Here is a 22,500-nt window from a genome sequence, read left to right on the forward strand (position 1 = left end):
ATGTCGAGCTCCCTGGTTAGTCAAACCGATCGTCGAATGGCCAGAACTCCTCAATTCAGCGAAGTTGATGCTTGCGTTATATATGTAAACCGTGTAAGGTGAAGGAGGGGGCAGCAACGTTGTGTTAGAGCGCCGCTAGCGGCGTTGGCGCGCTTCGCGCGGATATCCGGCTGCAGAATGTCTAGTGAGTAATGGTGAATATACTACTAGTACTAGTACTACTACTACTACTAGGGACCCAATTATAACCAAACATTACATGACCTTTTAAGTTTTAGTACTACTAGTACTACTACTACTACTAGTACTAGTAGTAGTACTAGTACTAGTACTAGTAGTGGCTAGTAGTAGTACTACTACTAGTAGCCTAGCGCAGTACTAGAATAAAAAGTCAAAGAACATTGCTTACCGGTGGCGCCGGTAGAACTATATTCTACAATACTAATAGACTATAAGTAACCTATTATTATGCCTCGTGCGTGACTGCCTGGGGCTTTGTCATAAAACTAGAATAGAATTTGGGCTTTGTCTGTACTCTTTGGCCTTGCTCTTTGGTACTCCATACACGGTGTTTATTTATAAATAGACCTTGCGCCAAGACGATGACTGAGCGCCATCTGGTATCAAATACCGTAACGATTAGGTAACGAATAGGAATTAAAGATGGCTGCCCCCATTAATGCGATACGGGAAAATAAGAATGTTATTGATAAACATCCAGTTTTCCGTAGAGATGCATTGAAACTAAAAGATTATGTATATAAAGAAGTAAGAATAACAATGCAAGACGGAAGAGAACTCATTGGTTGGGTTTATACAATAGATCCAGTATCAGAGAGGTTTGTACGGCGCAAATCCACTTTAGGCACCTTAGGTATCACGAAGTGATGCACAGATTTCTGTGTATCATCAACTGATGCACAAACTTTCCGTATATCAAGGAATGATGCAAACACCCTAACCCTAACCCTAACCCTAAGTCATAAAGTATAACCTTGCTCCTTAGGTATCACGAAGTGTGTTACTGTTAGGGTTAGGGTTAGGATTGGGGTTTAAGGGTTTTTGCATCATTCCTCGATATACGGAAATTCTGTGCATCAGTTGATGATACACAGAAATCTGTGCATCAGTTGATGATACACAGAAATCTGTGCATCACTTCGTGATACCTAAGGTGCCTAAAGTGGATTTGCACCCTGTGGTTAGAAATATTGACTGTAGTCATTACCGGTGAGTAATTGTCAAGAGTGACAGATTGACATAACCATAATATTATAGATTGAGTCTGTCAGTGCTGTGACCCCTTTGCCAATGATGGCTGAAAACTAGCTGAATGTTATTATGGCCTGTATTTACTTGGCAATGTAGTAGGTGATAACAGGTGAAATATATGGATTATATGGTTGTATATTCATTGGACAATTCACACGCACGCACATCCACTTCATCTCCCCTCTTTTTGAAACATTGTACATTGCCGATGTATACAGCGACACACTAGATGAATATGCATCAGCCAACAGCTAAAGGTTTATGCAGTTTGAAGATGCAGCTAGGTTTCCAAGTTGAAAACAGTCAGTGTTACTTTGCTTGGGATAACGATCTACTGCTATCAGCGGTTGTGTTCTTAGTGACATCTAGTCAGATGAATTGCAAGCAAAGGGTAACAGTCTATATACGTTTGTACCTGTCCCTGTTTATAACCAAGTTGCAATCACAGTATAATTTAATAATTATTGTGAATAATAAGCTGCTAATTATGTAGTAAGACCTATAAAAGGAAGAGATCACATTCTAGTCAGATAGTTGACAATACAAACACTCCACCCCCTGAATTCTTGTGTTGCAGCTGTCATGTGTCTTTATCTATTGGTTGTAAGAAAAGTGGCTGGCTGACTGTAGCTTACTTAACATGTCTATAGGTCTTAGCTTGGCTCAATCATATTTTATGAATCCAGTATACATTAACACAGGGGTAGAAATGAATTTATGAACACAGGAGTCCAACGGACTCCCTACCCTCAAAAAGAGGGAGTCCGCAGTAAAATGAGGGCGTCCGCAGTCTGAGGTTCAAAATTAAAGATATTAAAACAATAACGCATGTGCTTGTTTTTAAGATTCATGCGGTCGCACGTCTGCCAAATTTTCTTTGGACATTAGCTGAAAAAATACGGTAATTCCACGAGTTAGTATGGCAGAATTTTCAGGGAGTCACACGGGCTCCTGCATATGTCAAATCAGGGAGTATTTGACTCCGGACTCTCGTTAATTTCGCACCCTGTTATCATCATTTGTCTTCATCATAACCATACGCCCAATGTAATGCTAACCCATCTTTTATAATTTACCACAGTAGCTCTCCCCCTCAGCCGTGGATTTGCTCCCACAGAGACATGTGCTTAGCGTTGTACGAGTCAAATGCTAAAAAGTGATTGTTTTGTTATATATAACCAAGTTAACTATTAAATATGATCGCATGGCCACATAACTATTTTTATTTTGTTATTTACAGTTTTGCTATCATCAAATTTGCAAGTGATGCTATTCCAAAGGAAGCAGATGGATCAGAACTCACTCTTATTCTTGGACATGCTGTAAAGGAGATACGTGTCACTAACAACGATGTGGCGAGTCATCGATCAAGACTTGATTTCCTATTCAGTGCTGGTACTGGTATGTTCAGCAAAGAAGAGATGGAAAGCAGGAAGGTGCGTCTCAAAGAGTGGTTGGAAAAAAACAGAATACCAGTAGAATTCCTCGGACAAGATGATAGTGTGCTCAATGTTGCAGATGCAGCAACAATCGTACCACCTTACCGCGTTAATAACTGTCAAAGCACAAATGTAATTATCCTTGGACGGATTCAAGCTCTAATAAAGAGTATGCCAGACTCGTGACCAATGCAAAGGATCTGTTCTCTGAAAAATTTGCTTTTTGGATATATATCTTAATTATATAAGTACGTCTGTATATAACCACGTGCGTGTTTTTAACAATCTAGGCATTTTGCAAATAAATTTCATTACTACCAATAAAATTTTCACAGAAAACATATAGACAAACTTGTATCCCTTACAAGTTGATATGCCTTACAATTTACCCATTACAAAAGACATTCATTTGCTTGTTTTCTTTACTCTGATTGGCTTTATTATACAAAAATGTACAAAAAACGTTTGTGTAATACTTATTACTCATGATAATAAATATATGAAAATAAGGTAATGAATCATTCTTACATGAGCTTTTTGTCATCAATGTAAGTCATTTCATGACCAGTATTGATGACAAGCCTATGAGACATTAGTAGCCAAAGATTTCTAACATGTCCTAGGAACATGAAACATGACATATATGACAATTTCTGCTATGCTACACTTATTCATCCAATTTACAGTCAAATATTTAAAATCAATTGTTAGTGCTTTTAAGAAAATCAGAAGCCATGTCGGGCAATCAAGCTCTTCATCTCCGACTTCTAATTGGAGACTAGGTAATCTCAATCAGTTTGAAGACGTATACATCAAGCTGTGAAAACACCAGGACTGTGTTGCGATTGTCAAATGTAAACAGTAGGAAAATAAGGCGTGTTGTTTAGGCAATTAAAGCATGTCGGAGATTGATAGGATGTCGTGAATTAGTTCCAGCCTTGATGGCATGTGGGATGCGACACGACTTGAAAAGGATTGGGTAGAAGTCTGATACAGTGCTATCACAAAATTGATTTTAATATTGTAATTTGCATCATTGATTCCTATATGGCATGACCTAAACGACTGCGTTTCATAACGCCGGTACAAAGCCTGCAGGCTTTTCCTGTGGCGCATCAGCTGCATACACTCGTCTCGACATTATCGTGAAGAACTTGAACCTGTCTCCCATCTTCTGTGGATTCATTATCATGTCATAGCCGCTAATCAGGTCATTGTGATTCTCGGCAGGACTATTCATCAGCAGCTTCTACAACAATCGAGAAACCAACGATTACAAAGGTAGCTCATCGCAGGTTCACTGTCTGCGGCCGAGTGACGATGACACACAGTGACGACCAATCTGCATATATCACCTTCACACCCATCTATAATAGAAAATCTCCATTGGTTTTCGTTGATGGTCTTATCTTTCTGTCTGGGTTAGTATTCAAGCTTCCCCTAGGAAATAATGCTTACAAAAGTGTACTAACTGACAGGATATATATAGAGCAAGCAGTAACCAAACAATTACAACATTTAGTAAACAAAACATTTGTTGTCTACAGTAGAACTCGCATAAGACGCCATTGTCTAACTCGTCAATTCGCTTAAGTCATCATGGAAGTCAGTCCCGATTTTCTCATGATAAATCCATTTGAATAGCCCCGCCAAAGTCGTCGCCCTCAGACAGGTCCCACGTAATACAAACAACAGTAAAATTCTATCTGTATGTCGTCGTCAGAAATGCCGATGGCGCAGTGTATGCAGCCCAATGTACAGCAAATTCCTGGTGAAATGATGACTCATTGTTTTGGACACTCTCCAAGTCGTCGAAATGTCAGCTTTGTAAGTCGTCATTTTGGCGACTTACGTGTATTTCGTCATTTTCGTACATCAGCGCAAAAATGCTGGTCCCAAAAGTGCCGACTTATGCAAGTTTTACTGAGCTATGTAATAGAGTATAAGCAATAGCTTATACATAGCCACTCCGGCTCCCCTGTATATATACATCACTATTTATTAAAACAAGGTTTGGGTTGTGTCTAAATAACTAAATGTGTGCAGCGTATATTGGTGTATATCTAACAGCTTCCAGTGGCAATGTGTGGCTTTGCTATAAGCAGTCACAAACAAGGTGCAATCAGTGAACAGGGCTGCAGAAACATGACTTGGGGTGCACCACCCTGTTTGAATAACAGTGACAAAATAAAGGGGATTAAATATCAAAACCAAACGAGTTTACGATGCTTACAATGCTCAAATATCTACGGCATGAAATAAAAAAAAACATGTTGATTGGTTATTATAAATTAAACTTTCCATATTCAGGTAAATTTAAAAGACCAGGAATAAATTACGTAAGTTTGATGAAAATCCAATTTTAGTGCCCTTTACATGATCACAATTGTGATGTCATGACATGAAATCAAAATTGTGCTATTTACGCCTAAATCATACAAGTTGACAGGCATGCACCTTACCTTGAACCTCACATCTATCGCCATGTTTGTAAGAAAGGACTGCTGAGGAATTGGGCCGAATATTGCCACTGAAACATAAATAGCGAGTTCCTTGACTATGGAGAAACATGTCACAAAGACAAAAAAACAATGCAGGTGAGCAAGTCGAGTCAAAACATTGCAGCGACAAACAGTGCAAACTGTTACAAGCGACGTCAAAAACGCAGCGAATGGCCCCAGCAACATTTCATGCAGTAATGACAGGAACTAGGTAAAAGTTCATCTCCTTTCTCGTTACACAATAGCAGACATTTTATGTTTGTAACTTGGGAGTGTTAAATGTTACATGGGCATACAATTTATTTCAAAGTCTAGCTAAATATTTTCCTTTTTAGCTGGACTACTTTTCTTAAATCTCAAACATAACAGTTGTTCATTGATGCTGCAGTTTGTCTTGATATTTAGGCTCTATATCTATTAAATCCTATTGAACCAAAAAGGTAACAGGAGTTTAAACAAATATTAGGACACTCTCAGTCTCACTACAGAATGCTGCTACTGCGGTAATAGCTTCCATGCTCTAACAATTGGATAAGAATTGTTGGCACACATTTGTATAGTACCTATTGGTTACACCATGAATATGAAGGTATGGATATGTTCATGGTTATACTTATACCAATTCCCATCTTGTCACAACACTCTAAGAAGCATCACCCTACCGTCGTCACCGGCCTGTTGTCTCAGATAGGCAAAGTCAACATCGGCTGTGAGATCGGCTGTGCCAGGTTCACACAGCACGTCATGTAGCTTGTGACTCCGGAATCCCTGCAAGAAAAACATGGGAAGTGCAGTCAGCCTTTTACTAGCAAGTATATTTTGACTAGTTTTACAAATATATACTGGTGGCCAGGCAGAGTGCTGTCTTTCTATGCTAATTCTTAAATCAATTGCATGTTTATGCTGTGCAATATTGTTAGGTAATATAATCAGTATTGCAAAGGTGCTACGCCTACATTATCATGACCACGGACACATAACAACTAATCAGAAAGAAATTGTGAAAGTATCCAAGTAATTTAATGATCTTGCCTCTTGATTTATGATTGTTACAGATTGGTTATAGCAAAAACCAATGCATGCATCTAAATTTCACAAATTTTTTTTCTCTGCAAAAGCTAACTTATCACACAGGTAGCAATGCTTAAAATTCTTGCCTACAGTTAGTTGGACGTTTGGACTATAAAAATTTATGCCAAATAAACCCAAGTATATACATGTAGCCATTGCATAAAAATTAAGTGCACTTACTCGGAAAGTGTCTGTGTTCGTACCATTGTGGCCATAGTCGATAATCAGGGCACATCCACCGTCTTCAGTTATTCTCATTGCCAGCGACTGTGCTATAACACCTCCCTCTGGGCAGATCTCGACATGGTCTCGGGTCTCTAGTTTCTAACAAAGATTGGTGAGATTACCACTACAGTCACCTTGCTTGAATGCTTGGTCATGAATATGTACTCTTAGATGTGCATGTTGAAGTAAGATTGCAACTCATGATGGAACTTTAAATAGCAGTTTATATTAATAAATGTCCTGAAATGTTTCTATAGTTTAGGTGCGCACACTATACCAACTGTGTGGAAGTCATTGCTCACGAAATCATAGGGTGATAATCTGATTGACATGGGCACAGATGGTCCCATCACAATATGTTTCAACTACATCAATGAAAATCTAATATCACATGAGTTAGCTGTTTATTAAATATAATATACAGTCATCTATTTTATCGTATGAGAATTACTGGAATCAGTCTCATCTAGTCAACTATACTCACATTGATCAGTACAGTGGCTGGTGTGACAGACGGTGCCAGAACAAAGCGGAGGCTGGGCATGAGTGCATTAGAAATAGAACTATCAATGTCCACCATTATCTCTCGCCAGCCTGCTCCAGTTCTCTATGAGAAATTAAGATATTTAAGACATTGAGGTACAGTTAATGGCAAGGGATAAGACAACCTTCTAAAGCTTTTAGCATTCTGGCTGCATGGACGTAATGACAATTTCTAATAGATTATACAATAGATCATTCTTGATTATAGTAACATTAATTTTTAGCAAAAAGGAGGAGTACAATATCTATCTACCTACCTGCCTGCCTGCTTGCCTACCGGCCTGTCTGCCTACTTGCCTACCTGGCTGCCTGCCTGCCTGCCTGCCTGCCTGCTTGCCTGCCAGCACGCACGCCCGCACGCACGCACGCACGCACACACACACACATACACACATATAGATAAGGGAAGGTAGCATGTTTCAGCAATTATGTATTTTATTTCGAATATGACTCTTTAACCTTCAGAAAAAAATCAATGCATTCTCACCTGAAACTTGTGTATGGGTAGAGCATCGAAGAACTCATGTGCCACATAGACCGCTGGCATGCAAGGCAGGTCGTTGATCGAGCGATACCAATGCACAGGGACCCCACTCTTACTCAGTCCCATCCTATATCTCCCAGTCACGTCTGCGTCTGACGGCAGTGCTGAAGCTGAAGCAGGAGACGTGTTTTCGTTGCCGGGACGACCGCTCTCGCTGGAGGCATCGCGTTTCACGTTGATGTCTTCACACAGCTTTTCGTTGCCGGGACGACCGCGCTCGCTGGAGGCATCCCGTTTCACGTTGGTGTTTTCACACAGCTTCTCTGCCTGCATTTCGCTCAGTTTTGGACTGACTTCGACAAGATGTAGCGACGTACGGTCGCGTAAATCGGCAAACTGTGCGATCACCTGTTGTGCAGAACAGCAGTGATTTAATTAGCATACTATCAATGTAATAATTAAGCAATATTAATGATGCAAAAAGCTTAATCAGCCGTAGTAACATAAATTCATCTAGGCACAGTTTAGTTTAAAAGGGCTACCGGAACTGTTTGAGCACCATTATACTGAACACCATTGGACACCCTTAACATAATATATCTATATTCTCTACCTTACACCTACCTATAAGCCTCGCACCACCAGACCACTACCAGCAGCGTGATTATATCCATCTACACCCCTAGGAAGAATTTCTTCCCATAATTTAATCACACCCATCCTCTTCACATCGATTTCCTCGATGTGCTTTACGCTAACACCTCACCATACGCAGAGCAGTAAATACACACAGAACTGTAAGCGAGATATACATGGATTTCTCGTACCCTCAGTATGTCTGCAGCCAGCGTGCCACGGCCTGGTCCGAGCTCTACAAGATTCAACGTCTGATCGGGGTGGCCGACCCTCAGCCACTCATGGATACACCAGACAGCTACCAACTACATGCACAGGTGTGGTTTAGTGGATACGGCATCAGAAATTCTGATAGGGTCCTTGACGGGATCAGAAAGCAGTATGGAATATTCAATTGAAGATATCACAGCATGCAGCGACTGTGTCAATGCTAATAAACAGAATTTAATTCAATCAGCCACTTATCACAGCCAAGTTGTGTCGTAGATGAAATTGTGATTTCCACTCCTTATAGAAATAAGCAATTGCAAATAGGAATTCTACCGTAGGCATAGTCATTATTTGTTAAACATGTGAGTAATTTTACCAACCTCACCAAAAACCTGACTGATTTCAGGAGATGTGATGAAATCTCCTTTTTGTCCAAAGACATCTTTATGCATGTAGTAACCCTGTAAAATAATTAGTAGATAAGTGCACATATCTCAAAGGTTCAATTAAGAATTTTTTTATGGCAAGGCAATTGTTGCATTGGGTTTAATCAGATATTTTTAGGGCACCATGGCAAGTTAAAGCAGCAGCAAAGCAAACATTGCCTTCAATGACAGGTTATCAAGGCCATTTACTTACGAACAAAACTTTTTCTGTGGGAAAAATAGAATTTATGTGGGACTTTACAGGAAAGGGGCGGAGGCAAACCAGGTAGGGCAACCTCAGTAGGGTAGCATTAATTGTTGAGGATATCATTTAATTTTCAGGTACATTGTGGCCAATAAGGCAACCACAACACTGACTATTGCTCCTGACATCCAGAACATAACAAATAGTATGTGTGCTTCTGTATAATGTAATAACTATATACATAGTAGAATTTTTCATGGGATCATAGTGGTAACCTGAATACTAAAAGTTGGAAAACGTGTCAATGACATTAAAATTTATCAATATGTGATGTCCCAACAATACCACAAGTCTTGAGGTGGTTAGGCCTTTGCTGCGATGGGCTGATCTATGTAATTTACTAACTTGGAAATAAGTTTATACACACACTCACACACCGCGAAAGTTCTATAATACCCACAACGAGGGGAATTTAATGCACTCACCGACACAGGATTCGTGAGTACTTCCTGCATGTAACTAGCTACAGTCAACGGTCCTGCAGCTTGTATGCGTCTAGAGAGATGTTGCATTAAATGTGTAGTATCACCTGCTGTCTGTGAGGATGACATCTGCCATTGCATACAATGTATCAGCCTGCGGATACCTGAATCAATGATGGAAGAACCCAAAAACAATTAGAGTTGAAGGTGCAGTGTCCGCGCTGACACTTACAAGTACAGTCCAACCCCTTCTGATTAGATAAGTTCCTGGTCGTTGTTATGTGAGAAAAAGATGAGGTATATGTCCAACAACACTACCTGCTGTAACAGTGTGTGTTATGTTTGGTGGGAATTAAATCAAATTAGGGCAATGGTTGATGTCCCAGGCAGTTTTATGAATGCCAAAGCGGACACACCACATTTAGGCTGGAACCTTTTTCAAAAGTTACTATTCAACAATAAAGTAGGTATGGTAGGTTATCAAGCCAGGACAGAAACATTCGACATTACACTTCAGCTGCTTAGTTATATGACCTAGCACACGAAACACTGGACTGCATGTTGTCTGCTGCCAGTAATGCTAGTTTAGCTAATTCATGAAAAAGAAGCTCGTTGTTTATTTATTCAGTAAGGACAATCTAGTGTAGCGCATACGTATAGCCTTGTGGGCTATTGCTTATAAACACTAAACCAAACAAGCTATTTTCTGCTGTTCACACGGCCCCAAAGACTCGGATGAGTCGGATGTCTGTAATGTCTCGGATACTGTAAAATGTTACATACAGTCCGACCTCCTTTATCCGGCCACGTCGGGACCGGCACCCATCCGGATATGGGATTTGGCCGGATATGAGTTATGCTCAAACACAGCATTTCTATGCAGTTCAGTAGGGGTTATGCATGTGATAATGTATTTAGTCGTTGCTACGATTGATTATTTGTAACAAACTGTCGTGTTTTATAGTTTATATGAAATGGAAATAAAATGAAATAAAACAGAAATTTTACCACTTCGGTTTTTTTTTTTTTGTGTGTGCTGAGATCTAGGGCTGTAACGATCGATACACTCGCGGCGTTGTATGCCTAGGGCTGTTACATGTGCGCGGCAGCGGTGCCGTTGATTGAAGTACGGGGCTCGATCGATTGCGAGTGCGTAGCAAGGTAGTGCGTTTCGCTAACGTCTGCTAGTAAAAGTTGTTTGTTAACGGACGAAAGTTGTCCGGAGGCATAGCGGACAACACACACACACACGCACGCACGCACGCTCGCACGCACACACACACATTTTTGTTCATTCATATAGTATACAATGTATATATCTTTTATTCCTTGGTAGTTTTTACAGCATCAACAAGTGAGTATGTATTCGTGAAATATTCGTATTAATATGGCCATATATTTATACATGTACATGTACATGGGCGTTTGCTCTTACGGTAAGTGTGTTTGTTTTGTGCATGTGATAGCTGTGCGCTCTTACGATAATTAATGTGTACATCGTGCGAGAATCATTGGTACATCGCGCGAGTTTTGAGCGAGCTTTAAGCGAGATTTTTAGGTGGAAATGAATGAAAAAAAAGAGAGAACATACACTGCGAGATCGCGACCGGTTAATAGAGATTTACGGATAACGGATGGCCGGATAAAGGAGGTCGTACTGTATACGATATTGTCATAAATAGTACATAAATAAAAGATTGCAGTCAGTAAAACATAATGCATCGACTACACTACACAGTACTGAACTACAGATCTATGGAATAGCTAAGGCAGCCAACATCATGATCATGGCATTATTGCACTTACATAATAGCAGGTGTAACTTTTTTATTCACAGATTGTATTGTAAAGATATTACTTGTACCTTTATAATACAGTGCTGCTACTCAGGATATTACAAAAAAGTATAAAATCTGTCCAGAAAAAAGTATCAAAATTGTCTAAAAAAAGTATTAAAAAAGTATAAATTTGTATCAACCTACCATGATTTGTAGTCACTTGTTACTTAATACATTGTTACCGAATACATTATAGCCTATGTGCAGCATGTAAACAAGCTTCAGGAATGATGTGTGCAATGCCATGAGGAGTTGTCTCTTGAACCGTCAGTCTGGAATATTTCAATGCAGTGTTTCCCCTGGCCAAAAAGGTCTGGGAAGTGGGAAATGTTTTTTGTGATGTGTTTGCGCGTTTCAAGGTCTTAGCAAAGCAAGCAGCGCAGGTGCTGGCCAAGCTAGGGGGTCCGGGAAATTTTTGAAAGAATGGTGCAATTTGGTGCATCCCAAGCTATTCTGAGCTGTATGAGACTCTTGAATCTCTTTTTCAAGTTGTCAAAAGTTTCGTCAACGAGGCGGCGTTTTGGACAAATTTCGGTGTGGCGGCTGAGAATCAATGCAGAGGAAACACTGCAATGTGCATTGCTCATTTGACATTTGGTCACTGACAGCAGAGAGCTGAGAGCAAAAACACTCCACTGAACAGAGCACACATCACTCCTGCAACAAGACTAGCAAAGCACAACTTTAATCTAATCAAATACAGTGTACCTAAATGTATGTCCGAAGAGTTTTGACCATCTTTGGCAAAAAAAAGTATTTAAAAGTATTTATGCATGAAAAAAGTATGAAAAAAGTATAAAAAGTACATTTTCTTAAAAAAAGTATAATACTTTTATACAAGTGCCCGGCAGAGCGAACAGGCACTCAACTGACGTGTACTGTACGCCGGGTATTCTTCTGATAAAAACTCACTGGGCAACCGGATCAAGTGCGCCTCCCCGCACCGCGATTAATAGGCCTTATGCTATGTACCGTAAATACAAGTAATAAAGATATAGCGCTGTGTAACTTTAAATGACTTTGCGCTATAATTAACTGTTATCATGGATATGCGTCGAGCGCGAGAGCGTAGTGGTGGTGGTGGGGAGGGTGGGGAAGTTGGAGCGGGTGGGTGGAGGCAAGGAAGCTAGATATAACAAGGAGACGGAAGGCCGCCGATATCTGGCCCAAATCTCTTGCTATACTGGAATAATAATAAAATTTGGTCATATTGTAAGAACAGATTAGTGTCTTGATTGTCTCTGGTTAGAGTCTGCACAGCAGTTCAGCTGATTATCGGTCCAATAGATGGCCGTCCTCGAGGCGAAAAAGCACACAGGCCCAATCCCGCTTCCTCCTGCCTTGTATATAATTTAGCTCCTTGGGTAGGGGGCTCTAATAGCAAAAGCAGTTCAGTCCTTTGTTAAGCAGTATCAACAAATGCGATGTTTAACCCTCGCTCTTGAGGTGCAAAAGCGTTATCAGACACTGCTTACGGTGACTGTGGATTACTCTTCAGCACGTCAGCGAAAGTAAGATTTCATGTCCTTTTCAATTAAAGGTGGATAAAATGCGTAGGTCAGCGCTGAAACAAAAAGTTTTGCAGCATCGGTGGCGTTCCGTAACCATGTTCCATCAGAAACTATGTCTGATATCTGACCTATCCCCCCACTGCCCTTTGACCTGTGACCCCCAATTTTGCGCTGGTGATGGGTTTCCTCCCTATCACACTATACATCGAATATTAAGAGCGTAGGTCGAGCCGTTGAGATTTGTGCCGCAATTCCGTATTTCCTCCTATACCTTAAGTTAAGGGGGAAATATTCCCCCTCCATTGACACATCTTGACCTTTGACCCTTGACCCCCAAATTCGACATCCCGAGTCCTTTTCGCGATCCCCCACCGACGTCCCGAATATCAAGACCATACATCGAGCAGTTAAGATTTGTGCCTAACTGTTGACAGACGCACGGACAGACGGACGGACGGACAATCATGCGATTCTACAAGCTGCATCTGACTTCGTCAGCTGAGCTAAAAAGTATAAAGTGGCAGCACTGATAATACCGGAGAGGGTAGAGCCTGGTCAAATATCTAGGATATTAGGAGGAATATTAGTGGCGCTAATGACACTATAGACTGTAGACTAGTTTAGCATCCTGGCTTAGTTTAGCACACTTGCGAGAATAATGACTGGCGTACCAAACTAGTACTTGAGCAGCAACTATTAGTAAGTAAGTGCTCGTCATATTTTTTGCCTTTTTGGATGAAGGATAGTTTGGGACTCCCTCAATATGTTTTCACATATGTGCTACACTAAATAATCTAGGGTGCTGAACTACTAGGCTCGGGCCATATTTGTGTGTATTTGAACTTCAACTTCCTAGCTACCTAAATAAACCAAAGTGAATAATATGAGCAGGAACATGAGCAGATGTTATCTATGATAATTACTATGATATTACATAATTACAAATTACATAATTCTTAATATCAGTATTTAGTTAATCATTCATAGTAGTAACAATCACTAATGAGTAATGACGATAGTAATGTAAATTGCAATGATTGATGTGCCAGGCACACTGATGGGCACCAGGCACAAACACTTGAGACAGAGTCAGTAAAAACTGAAAATAATATGAACGCACATTCACAAATACTACCCCTCAATTACAGTTCCACTGTTGTGTCACTGTATATCAACTTGCTTTCACAAAAACTAATGCAGAACTAGCCGCTCCCGCACTCGCCGTTTCGAGTGTGCTATGTCCAGGGGCGGACTGGCACCTTGTGGGCCCTCGGGCAATACCTGTGATTGGACCCCGATCCACTGACAGCGGTCGGGGGTCCGGACTTTGTGAAACTCAAAAAGCATGCAATATCAGAAATTCTCGATAAGGAATACCGTGTTGAAATTTTTACACCAAATCACCCATTCAAAAAATAAGGTTGTTAGGTAGGTGATTGGAACTTTGGAAAAGTGGTAGAACCCTCACCCCCTATGGATTGGAAAAAGTCCTCGGATTTGGAGCACAATATTTTTCATACCGACCGATGAAGAAGAAAAACTGAAAAAATAAAAAAATAAAATATAAACAAAATCTTTTTTTCTTGGCCCTCGGGCATTGCCCGATTTGCCCGAGGGGCAGTCCGCCCCTGGCTATGTCGCCATTATAATAATGATATATAGAGAAGGTAGGAAACTCCCTTACGCGATTTTCGTCGATCACTCCTCGCTTCTTTCAAATTTCGCAAACTTGTCAGGCACTTACGACCTACATTTTTGTCTCGTTCTGCCCTCTATAGTCCACTGAACACGACTATGCAACTAACGTGGCCGAGAAGTGCCACCTTGCTTTGTAATGTGACTTCAAACTCAGAAGTTTCGCGGTTCGTGCCGATTCTGCAGGAATGTTTACCGTTCACGAGTCCGAATGGCGCCGAGTCGGGCGCTGCGGAGCGTGATTGGAGACTGGAGACAACTGGAGATGCGCAATCACGCTCTGCGGCAGTCGCCCGCGGGGAAAGTGGGACTCGTGAATGGTATGTACAAGGGTATACATTCCTGCAGAATCGGCACGAACCGCGAAACTTCTGAGTTTGAAGTCACATTACAAAGCAAGGTGGCACTTCTTGGCCATGGTAGTTACATAGTTGTGTTCAGTGGACTATAGAGGGCAGAACGAGACAAAAATTGAGGTCGTAAGTGCCTGACAAGTTTGCGAAATTTGAAAGAAGCGAGGAGTGATCGACGAAAATCGCGTAAGGGAGTTTCCTACCTTCTCTATATTATATATCATTATTATATTCACTCTCATTAGGAATATCACTCTCAGCCATATGAATAAAACCAAAAAAAGCTCGGAAAAAAACAAGTAAAACAAGCTTTTTTAAAAAGCGTAATAACAAGAGATAAAATGAAAACCAAAGGAAAAACAAAAATGAAGATGATAAACATTGAAACATACGGATTGAAGAAATATATGAAAGAATTATCATTTGCCGACTCGTGTTTTGCATTTAAAAAACTTGCATGATTGAGCTCAAAAGAAATAAGTTCAGTGACGACAGGTGTAATCAATGTAATATAAGAATATGAAAGAGGACTTGGAACATTTATATAAATGTGATAGCTATAATACTAGATATAAGGATGGTGAACAAATAGAACAGAAGGTTGGAGAGGGAACAAGCACAGGTTATATAGAAACAAGAGTTAGATTATGTGCGAAAAATTCTGGTGATTCGAAACACTAATATTTAGAGAATTGGAGGCGGCATGAATCTCCTTTTTTTCTAGATAATCCCCGCAATTCGATGAATCGAGTTCCTTGTGAAATACAAGAGAAGGAGCCAAGATACAAGATTATTATAACAGGCCCGTAGCCAGCTTTATATTTGGTTCGTTTTTAAATGTTGACAATTTGTGAGGGCGCGAAGCAACCGAGCGAGGGAGCATAGCTACCGAGCCGGGGGAGGGTGCGGGTAGATTTGCAGGATGGAGATTTTGCAATTATTACACTAAAATGGAGCGATCTGGTGCACAGGCACTTGAAGCGTTTCAACTGTAAACACACGCCGCCGCCATTGCGCGCACACTGACACATAAATATATAGCAGGTGAGAAAGCGCGATCCCAAAAATTCGCTCGACGCTCGCTGCATTTCCCACGATTTCAACACAAATACACATCCAACACGACTTCGCATCTTTGTTTCTCCTTCAGAAGAGAGTGTTCACTTGTTATAAAAACCATCAATGTCCTCTGTTCGTAACGAGCTGTGGTCACGCGGAATCACACAAAGACTGACGAAAGTCTGCTGCGTTCGCTAGCAACTGCGACCGGATGGTAACGAACTTTGCCCATGGTTAAAGGCGTGCGAAAGTTCGTTAAACATCGGTGCCGCAGGAACGCGGCTTCTCACCTGCTATATATTTATTGTCAGTGTGCGCGCAATGGCGGCGGCGTGTGTTTACAGTTGAAAACGCTTCAAGTGCCTGTGATCTGGTGCATACCTGAGGTGAAATTCTGCAAAATTTTCAAATGGTAAATTTTTTTTTTTTTTTTTTGCTCGGGGGGGGGTTGTGCGACCCACCCCCTGGCCACGGGCCTGTTATAATGCCATTTAATGGCAACACAGCACACTCGAAGCGGCTAGTCTGAATTAGTGTTTGTGAAAGCAAGTTATTATCAGTGTCGAGACATCACGTCGCGGCCCGTCAGGCCCGCCGCGACGAGTTTTGAATGCCGGGCCTAGCAGCTCTTGATACAACAGGCCGCCTGACATCTACAGCTATTTGATCACCGAAAATTTCGAAAACACTGAGAAACTGTTACTGTAAGAAATCGTTTATGACATAATTAACTTCCCAGCGGTATTTATTTGAAAACTAATCCGTGATAACCGTGACATACATCGTAAACAATCCGTTCGCCCACTGCAATCAAACTTTAGTTGGCATTCAAGAAACGCTCCGGGAATTTCGGAGACGCACAAGGTTAGCCACAAGTTCCTGAAATCAGTAGCAGCGATTGGCACATACCAAAATCGATGAAGAAGTGGGTGGAGCTTACTTTTGGCCAAGTGTAGTGAAACCCTTTACATTGTGATTGCTAGGGTTTATTTTAGCTGCCACTGGTACCGTGCAGCATGCTCACTGTTCACGTGCGCTAGGTTGTGGAGTAATTCTCACATCCCTCCCCGCGACATTCACGCTTGGATGTAAACACAATAAATTATCACTGGTAGTTATACTAAAACGATACAGTATACTGTTTTAAAAATATATTTAGAAGATTTAGGTAATATATCATGTTTGAATTATACAAAATAATAATAAATGTCTCAAGTTTTAACAACACGATGTTCATAAGTCACTGTACTCAAATCACGTCGTATTACTTACTAGCATGCAAACAGCAGTACAGCACCTCGATCGCACCACATCAGTTTAACCGGTTTCATCATATGTTTTTGAACAGTTTGGAAAAACTATATACATTTTATACAGGGTTAGCTAAATAAAAGCTCTCTACGTTAGAGCGCTTTGTACTGCTACAAAATACATTTACCTTGGACACACTCAACACAGACGGAATTCCCCAGTGCCCGTCAAAATTTACAGTAGCGTAAATTTTTCGTTTCACCAAAAAAGGTTGTTTCAGTTGTAAGCTAATGGACGTATCCTGAAAGTGGCTTTAGATTGCATCTGTCAAGTTATAATTTCAAAAATTTTTCTAGGCCCCCACGCACCACATAGAAGCCCGATGTGTACCAGACTACCCAGTCATCTGTCTCTCTGCTGTCAAAGGGCAGGGTCGTAGTTACCAAGGAGCCTACATGATAACACACGATGTGGCAGTTGCCTTCAAATTGTGAGCCCCACCGGCAAAGAAGCATAAACATCATACCGACGAGAGAAGGATAAAACCAAGGATTGATGTTAGGACATCGTATAATGACTAATAAACTAAGGAAAGAACATAATATGTGTTTATTTACTGTAATTGCTCCCACAAAATTGGAGGGCCTACAGCTTTGCTGCGCGGCCCTCAGCTTTTAGGAGCTATAGGCCCTGCAGGCCTACAGCTTTTTCTGCTCAGGTGGCAAACACTGGCTTGATATACAGTAACACAAAAGAGGAGAGTGCTAATTGAGGGTATACTAGTATTTGTGAATGTGCGTTCACATATTATTTCCAGTTTTACTTGACTCTATCCAATCACCAAGATCAATGCTGTCCAGGCACTGGCAGCAAGATCAAGCCGCACGTCACAGCACACAACATCGCGGCCAATTGACTATAATAATAACACGCAATTATATAATAATACTATTGTCATATATTATTATGTTGTATATATATAGTCAATGCGCCTGCGTGATGTGCTGTACGTTCGGGACTGTGATCTTGGCTGCCAGTGTCCGCAGCACGCACTACCTACATAGGCCTACATAGGCCTAGCACTACCTAAGATTTTGTGAAGTCCGGCTTTTCTAGATGCAACAAACATAGTATCCCAACAACTGTTAAGTAGCCGCTTACAATCAACGAATACGCTTAAAAAACACGCTTAAAGTAGACGAGGAAATATAAACAAGAATATACAAATTCAGGCAAGCACGTTCTTTTGGTTGTAATCAAGGTTGTAATGAGCATTGTAAATAGATGGCGCTGCGATGTCATCATTTTGCAAAATCCGGAAAACAAGCGAGCGCCTGCACACATTTTGCGTCTCATCGTCGGTCCTTGTTTCTGAATCAGTGAAACCGTTGTTGTCTGCGTAATATTTCTAATGTCTTAGTCAGCAAAACAGCTGTTTGTGTGAAAGTTACGTCCCAGAATCATCTTGTGTGTCTGTTTTCATATCTTGTGGTCAGGTAAGTTGGAGCTTAGCTATAAACCGGCGTTAAATGGCTGTGCAGGTGGCATTGCAGTGAGTGTTTGACAGTTGCGTGCGTGTCCGTGACCTCATTCCCAGCTCTTTTATATTTGGTGCGCTGCAGTTCACACGCTGCAGTTCGTACCAGGAGTAGGAGCGGTGCTCTTCTTCATTGCTCGCCATCTGATCGTGTGCCTATCTGAGAAATGGAGTGGACAAGCCAGTCTTGGTATCGTCCTGGTGCGTGTTTATTGTGGGTGCTTTGCAGTGGTGTGCATAATAATAACCCATTGGCATTGAAGTGTGAAATGCTTTTGCTAACTCACCGTGTTGCGAGAATGCACGTTTGCGGCCATGAATTAAGCATATTTTATGGGTACATACTTGCAAAATGTGTGCTGACTGCAGTTAGGCATTATAATATTATGATATTTACCACATACATGTAGTGATCTGTGGATTACTGCCATGCTGCATCGTATTTATGTACACAATATGGTATGGGTTGGGTGGGGATCGAATGGCATCAGTATGTGTAATCTTCCTCTTGAAAGTCCAATCTTTTCCTACACAATCTCTAATTAGTAATAGTAATGTACATTGTAGTTTGACTAAACAGATCAAATATGCTAGTGAAGAGTTTGTTGATTTTCAGAAATTCATGATTTTGTAGAGGAATGGAGTGGTTCCATCGACTGTAGTTCCAGGGTTATCTGCAGTGTAGCCTTTGTTTCAACAACGTGCCATTTTCAGAATAGTCTAGCTTGGTAAAAAAAATCCCAGACAGCAGCTTGTGTCTAAGTGGCTCTTGTGCAATGTGACACGGCACCTCATATTCTCACTTCTGTCAGTTTCAATTCTCACTGACTGATGCGACAGATGTAAATATATATTTGATTTCCTTGATAGACATTTTGGCCGAATCTTAGTTTATCACCCGGATTAGTTTATCACATATACGAGCTATATATACACGGGTCCCAAACTAGGATTGAGCAGACATTTGTATACATGCAATGATGCAAGTGCTGCGAGATAAACTGGTGTACTAACGAGCTGATTGTGCATCATGGTTATACCACATGGTGCACATGTATAGTGATATATATATACATTAATACCCTATGTTACGAAAACTCGGCTTACATAAATTCGCTCATGCGTAATTTGTAAATTATAATGACTAAACTCAGGGTACAAATGTAAAGTCGCTCTTATTGTAATTTTGTTAAAAGAATTGGTGGGTTGTTTTACAAAAAAGGTGGCGTGCTCATCGTAAAATTTATTTAATAAATATTTGGCTAGATACCGATGTTGGAGACTGGTCATCTAGATGACGTGTGTAATGTACTGCTATAGCATTAGACAGTTTGACGTACATGTGTGCTATTTATGAAATGGGTGTATTCCTGCAATCGTTCTCCTCTCCACGTAATGACCTCTGTTGCTACAGGGAGCTGTACACAAAGAAGATAAGCCATAAACGAAAACCAACTTTATGTAATTTTGGCTGCCAGGTCAGAGCTTGAAACACCCTAAATAGTGTTATACTTATAGTTGTTGAAAGTTGTTATAGTGTCCTTTCCAAAATTATCATGATACTCTGTTACATAATAATCAAAAATGCATTTACATTGTTTACTTGAATTTATAATTGCCCTTCTAATACATCTAATAATAGATCTAATTGATCTTTTCTGTGGGAACGCACCTCCAATTTTAGCTATGTACAGTTGAAGTCAGTAGGAAGACGTGATTCACATTACACACTTTCGTGTTGTGAACGTTTTTTTCTGGAATGCCATACTTCCATGATGTGGGTTATTACTGTACATAGTGCATTATGAAAACTTCCATTTCCACATATTGCTATATTTATTTAAGCATTCATCTATGGGTTAATAATGATAGATAATGAGGTATTTTCTTCTATGTACAGCAGGGTGCGAAATTAACGGGAGTCCGGAGTCAAATACACCCTGATTTACTGTCGGACTCCCTGATTTGACATATATGCAGGAGTCCGTGTGACTCCCTGAAAATTCTGCCATTCTAACTAGTTTGTTCCAGAGCACGGCCTCGCGGAATTACCGTATTTTTTCAGTAAAAGTCCAAAGAAAATTTGGCAGACGTGCAACTGCATGAATCTTAAAAATAAGCCCACATGTATGCGTTATTGTTAATATCTTTAATTTTGAACTTCAGAATTTTGAAATTCAGAGTTGGACTCCTGTGTTCAAAAGTTAATTTCTACCCCTGTACAGGATATCATGTTTCATGATCATATTTCACTCTAAATGAATGTTCAACTTCAAGCTGCAGGCATTTTTTCATTTGTGTAAATTGCAATGCGTGCTCCATGACTGTTAAGTATCTGTTAAATTGTGTTCATTTTAAGGTGTGATTGTTCTTTTTACATCTAGTTCGCAATATTTATAATAAGTAGTCATGGCTGTGATTGCCTTTTAGTTTCAAAATTGATGTGAGAAAGCGATAAACACATGGAATAAAATAATCATACTAAGCATTCTACATATATACTACACACAGCTTATGCATGTGCTTCAGTTCAAGTTTGTGCATGTGCTTTCATGTGCAAGATAGTGCAATAAATAGATCAAGTCCATGGAAATTTATTTATATACAGAAATATTACGGTACTGTGCAGAATATGATCATGTGCTGTCATGTAAAACTTGGTAGTCTAGGTAGTTAGAACTAAAGTAAAAAGTAGAGACTTAGTTAGCATTGAAATGGCTGAGCTATCTTGAACAAAACTGATACTGTTTTGGATTATCAGTATCACTTCTGTTCAACTGCAATATCTTGCTGATGCAGTGTGAAACGAAGAAGATTCTTTTAGTCACGTTGAAGTAATCTTTCTTGCTTAAAAATTTCCACAGTAATTCCATTCAAAAAAAATATCGAATTGATGAACGTCACTGTCAAATTATCAGTAGCTGGTGCATTTTAATGTTTGTTAATCGGCTTCGTGGTGAAACCGTGGGCGAGAATTAACGTTGTAAAGCGACGATCAATAGTATTAATTATATTTTCTTCTCGTGCTTGCCTCTGAATGCCACCACCTGTGTTTTCCTTGAAATCCAACCACTCTGCATCTATATTTAGAGGATGCTGCCACCAAAACTGTGGAGCTTGGCTCTCGTACTAAAACAACAAATTACACTGCGTCCAAACTGCTGCTGCTACTGCTGCTGCCGCCGCTGCCCGCCACCGCTGCCTAGGATTGAAGGCACACTGCAGTTCTGCAGTTGCAGGTTGCTAACGGGCGGAAGCAGCGGAACTCGGCAAAGAAGATGCGTCATTTCTCCCCTCAGGACTGCCGCCTATCTATGCTGCAGCAGAGCCACGGTAACTGCTCGCCTTATGGAACATGTGCGCGAGTTTTTGGGGAGGCGGTGGCGATGGTGGTTTTTTCATGTGATTTTGTGAGTCAAGATTTGAGTAGCAGCGAGCGTAGTGTAAGTAGGGTCAGAGGTCATAGCAGTGGATAATAATTCTTCACGTGTCGTTGTCTTTATGTGCTTAATATAGTGTGGCTTCTCTCCATTGGGTATCTTTATCGGTCAAAGGTGGCTGCTGCTTCTAAGGTCACTGTAATCGGAAAGGTTCTAGTCAACAAAGTTGCAAACAAACCGGGGCTGCCTCTGAGGACATTTCAGAAATGTATCCATAAAAAAAACTTGTTATAATTTTTTCAATTGTTAGAATAATATAGGAACAATAATCTAGATGTGTTTACACACGCTGATCGTGGGACCTTTTATTTGTTTCTAGCTTT

General features: G+C 40.5%; 3 protein-coding genes and 1 long non-coding RNA gene across 10 annotated transcripts in view; 2 read left to right on the forward strand and 2 right to left on the reverse strand.

The window, feature by feature from the left end:
• Positions 1 to 575, reverse strand: part of LOC106806049 — an 18,477-nt gene extending 17,902 nt beyond the window's left edge. Inside the window, exon 1 of the long non-coding RNA XR_001393496.1 lies at positions 410 to 575. This is a non-coding gene — a long non-coding RNA (uncharacterized LOC106806049). The remainder of the gene's footprint in view (positions 1 to 409) is intronic.
• A 66-nt stretch (positions 576 to 641) lies between these two features.
• On the forward strand, positions 642 to 2,923 carry LOC106806031 (gem-associated protein 6-like). Its single transcript, XM_014807873.1, has 2 exons — positions 642 to 839; positions 2,513 to 2,923. Exons 1-2 carry the CDS (start codon positions 664 to 666, stop codon positions 2,895 to 2,897), a joined length of 561 nt encoding a protein of 186 aa, XP_014663359.1. The 5' UTR covers positions 642 to 663; the 3' UTR covers positions 2,898 to 2,923.
• A 622-nt stretch (positions 2,924 to 3,545) lies between these two features.
• Positions 3,546 to 18,441, reverse strand: LOC106806007 (NADH dehydrogenase [ubiquinone] complex I, assembly factor 7-like). 4 transcript variants are annotated; one of them, XM_014807836.1, is made up of 10 exons: positions 18,287 to 18,441; positions 9,497 to 9,657; positions 8,762 to 8,842; positions 8,363 to 8,476; positions 7,539 to 7,943; positions 6,993 to 7,115; positions 6,464 to 6,607; positions 5,875 to 5,980; positions 5,174 to 5,241; positions 3,546 to 3,960 (listed from the first exon to the last, which is right to left on the reverse strand). In XM_014807836.1, the coding sequence occupies exons 1-10, from the start codon at positions 18,327 to 18,329 to the stop codon at positions 3,784 to 3,786; spliced, it is 1,422 nt and encodes a 473-aa protein (XP_014663322.1). In that variant the 5' UTR covers positions 18,330 to 18,441; the 3' UTR covers positions 3,546 to 3,783. The 4 variants fall into 4 exon arrangements, with proteins under 4 accessions (XP_014663322.1, XP_014663329.1, XP_014663336.1 ...); XM_014807843.1 differs by lacking the exon at positions 18,287 to 18,441 and adding an exon at positions 11,476 to 11,543; XM_014807850.1 differs by lacking the exon at positions 8,363 to 8,476.
• A 59-nt stretch (positions 18,442 to 18,500) lies between these two features.
• The window catches only part of LOC106805831 (CUGBP Elav-like family member 1), a 102,553-nt gene continuing 98,553 nt past the window's right edge, over positions 18,501 to 22,500 (forward strand). For 2 of the 4 annotated variants that reach the window (XM_014807624.1, XM_014807616.1), the window contains exon 1: positions 18,775 to 18,938. In XM_014807624.1, coding sequence (XP_014663110.1) covers positions 18,905 to 18,938 — 34 coding nt within the window. In that variant the 5' untranslated portion in view covers positions 18,775 to 18,904. Of the gene's footprint in view, positions 18,697 to 18,772; positions 18,939 to 22,500 lie in introns of those variants that run through there. The other 2 variants (XM_014807598.1, XM_014807591.1) reach the window with 2 other exon arrangements.

The sequence above is a fragment of the Priapulus caudatus genome, unplaced genomic scaffold (assembly GCF_000485595.1).
Source record: "Priapulus caudatus unplaced genomic scaffold, Priapulus_caudatus-5.0.1 Scaffold7, whole genome shotgun sequence".
NCBI lineage: Eukaryota > Metazoa > Priapulida > Priapulimorpha > Priapulimorphida > Priapulidae > Priapulus > Priapulus caudatus.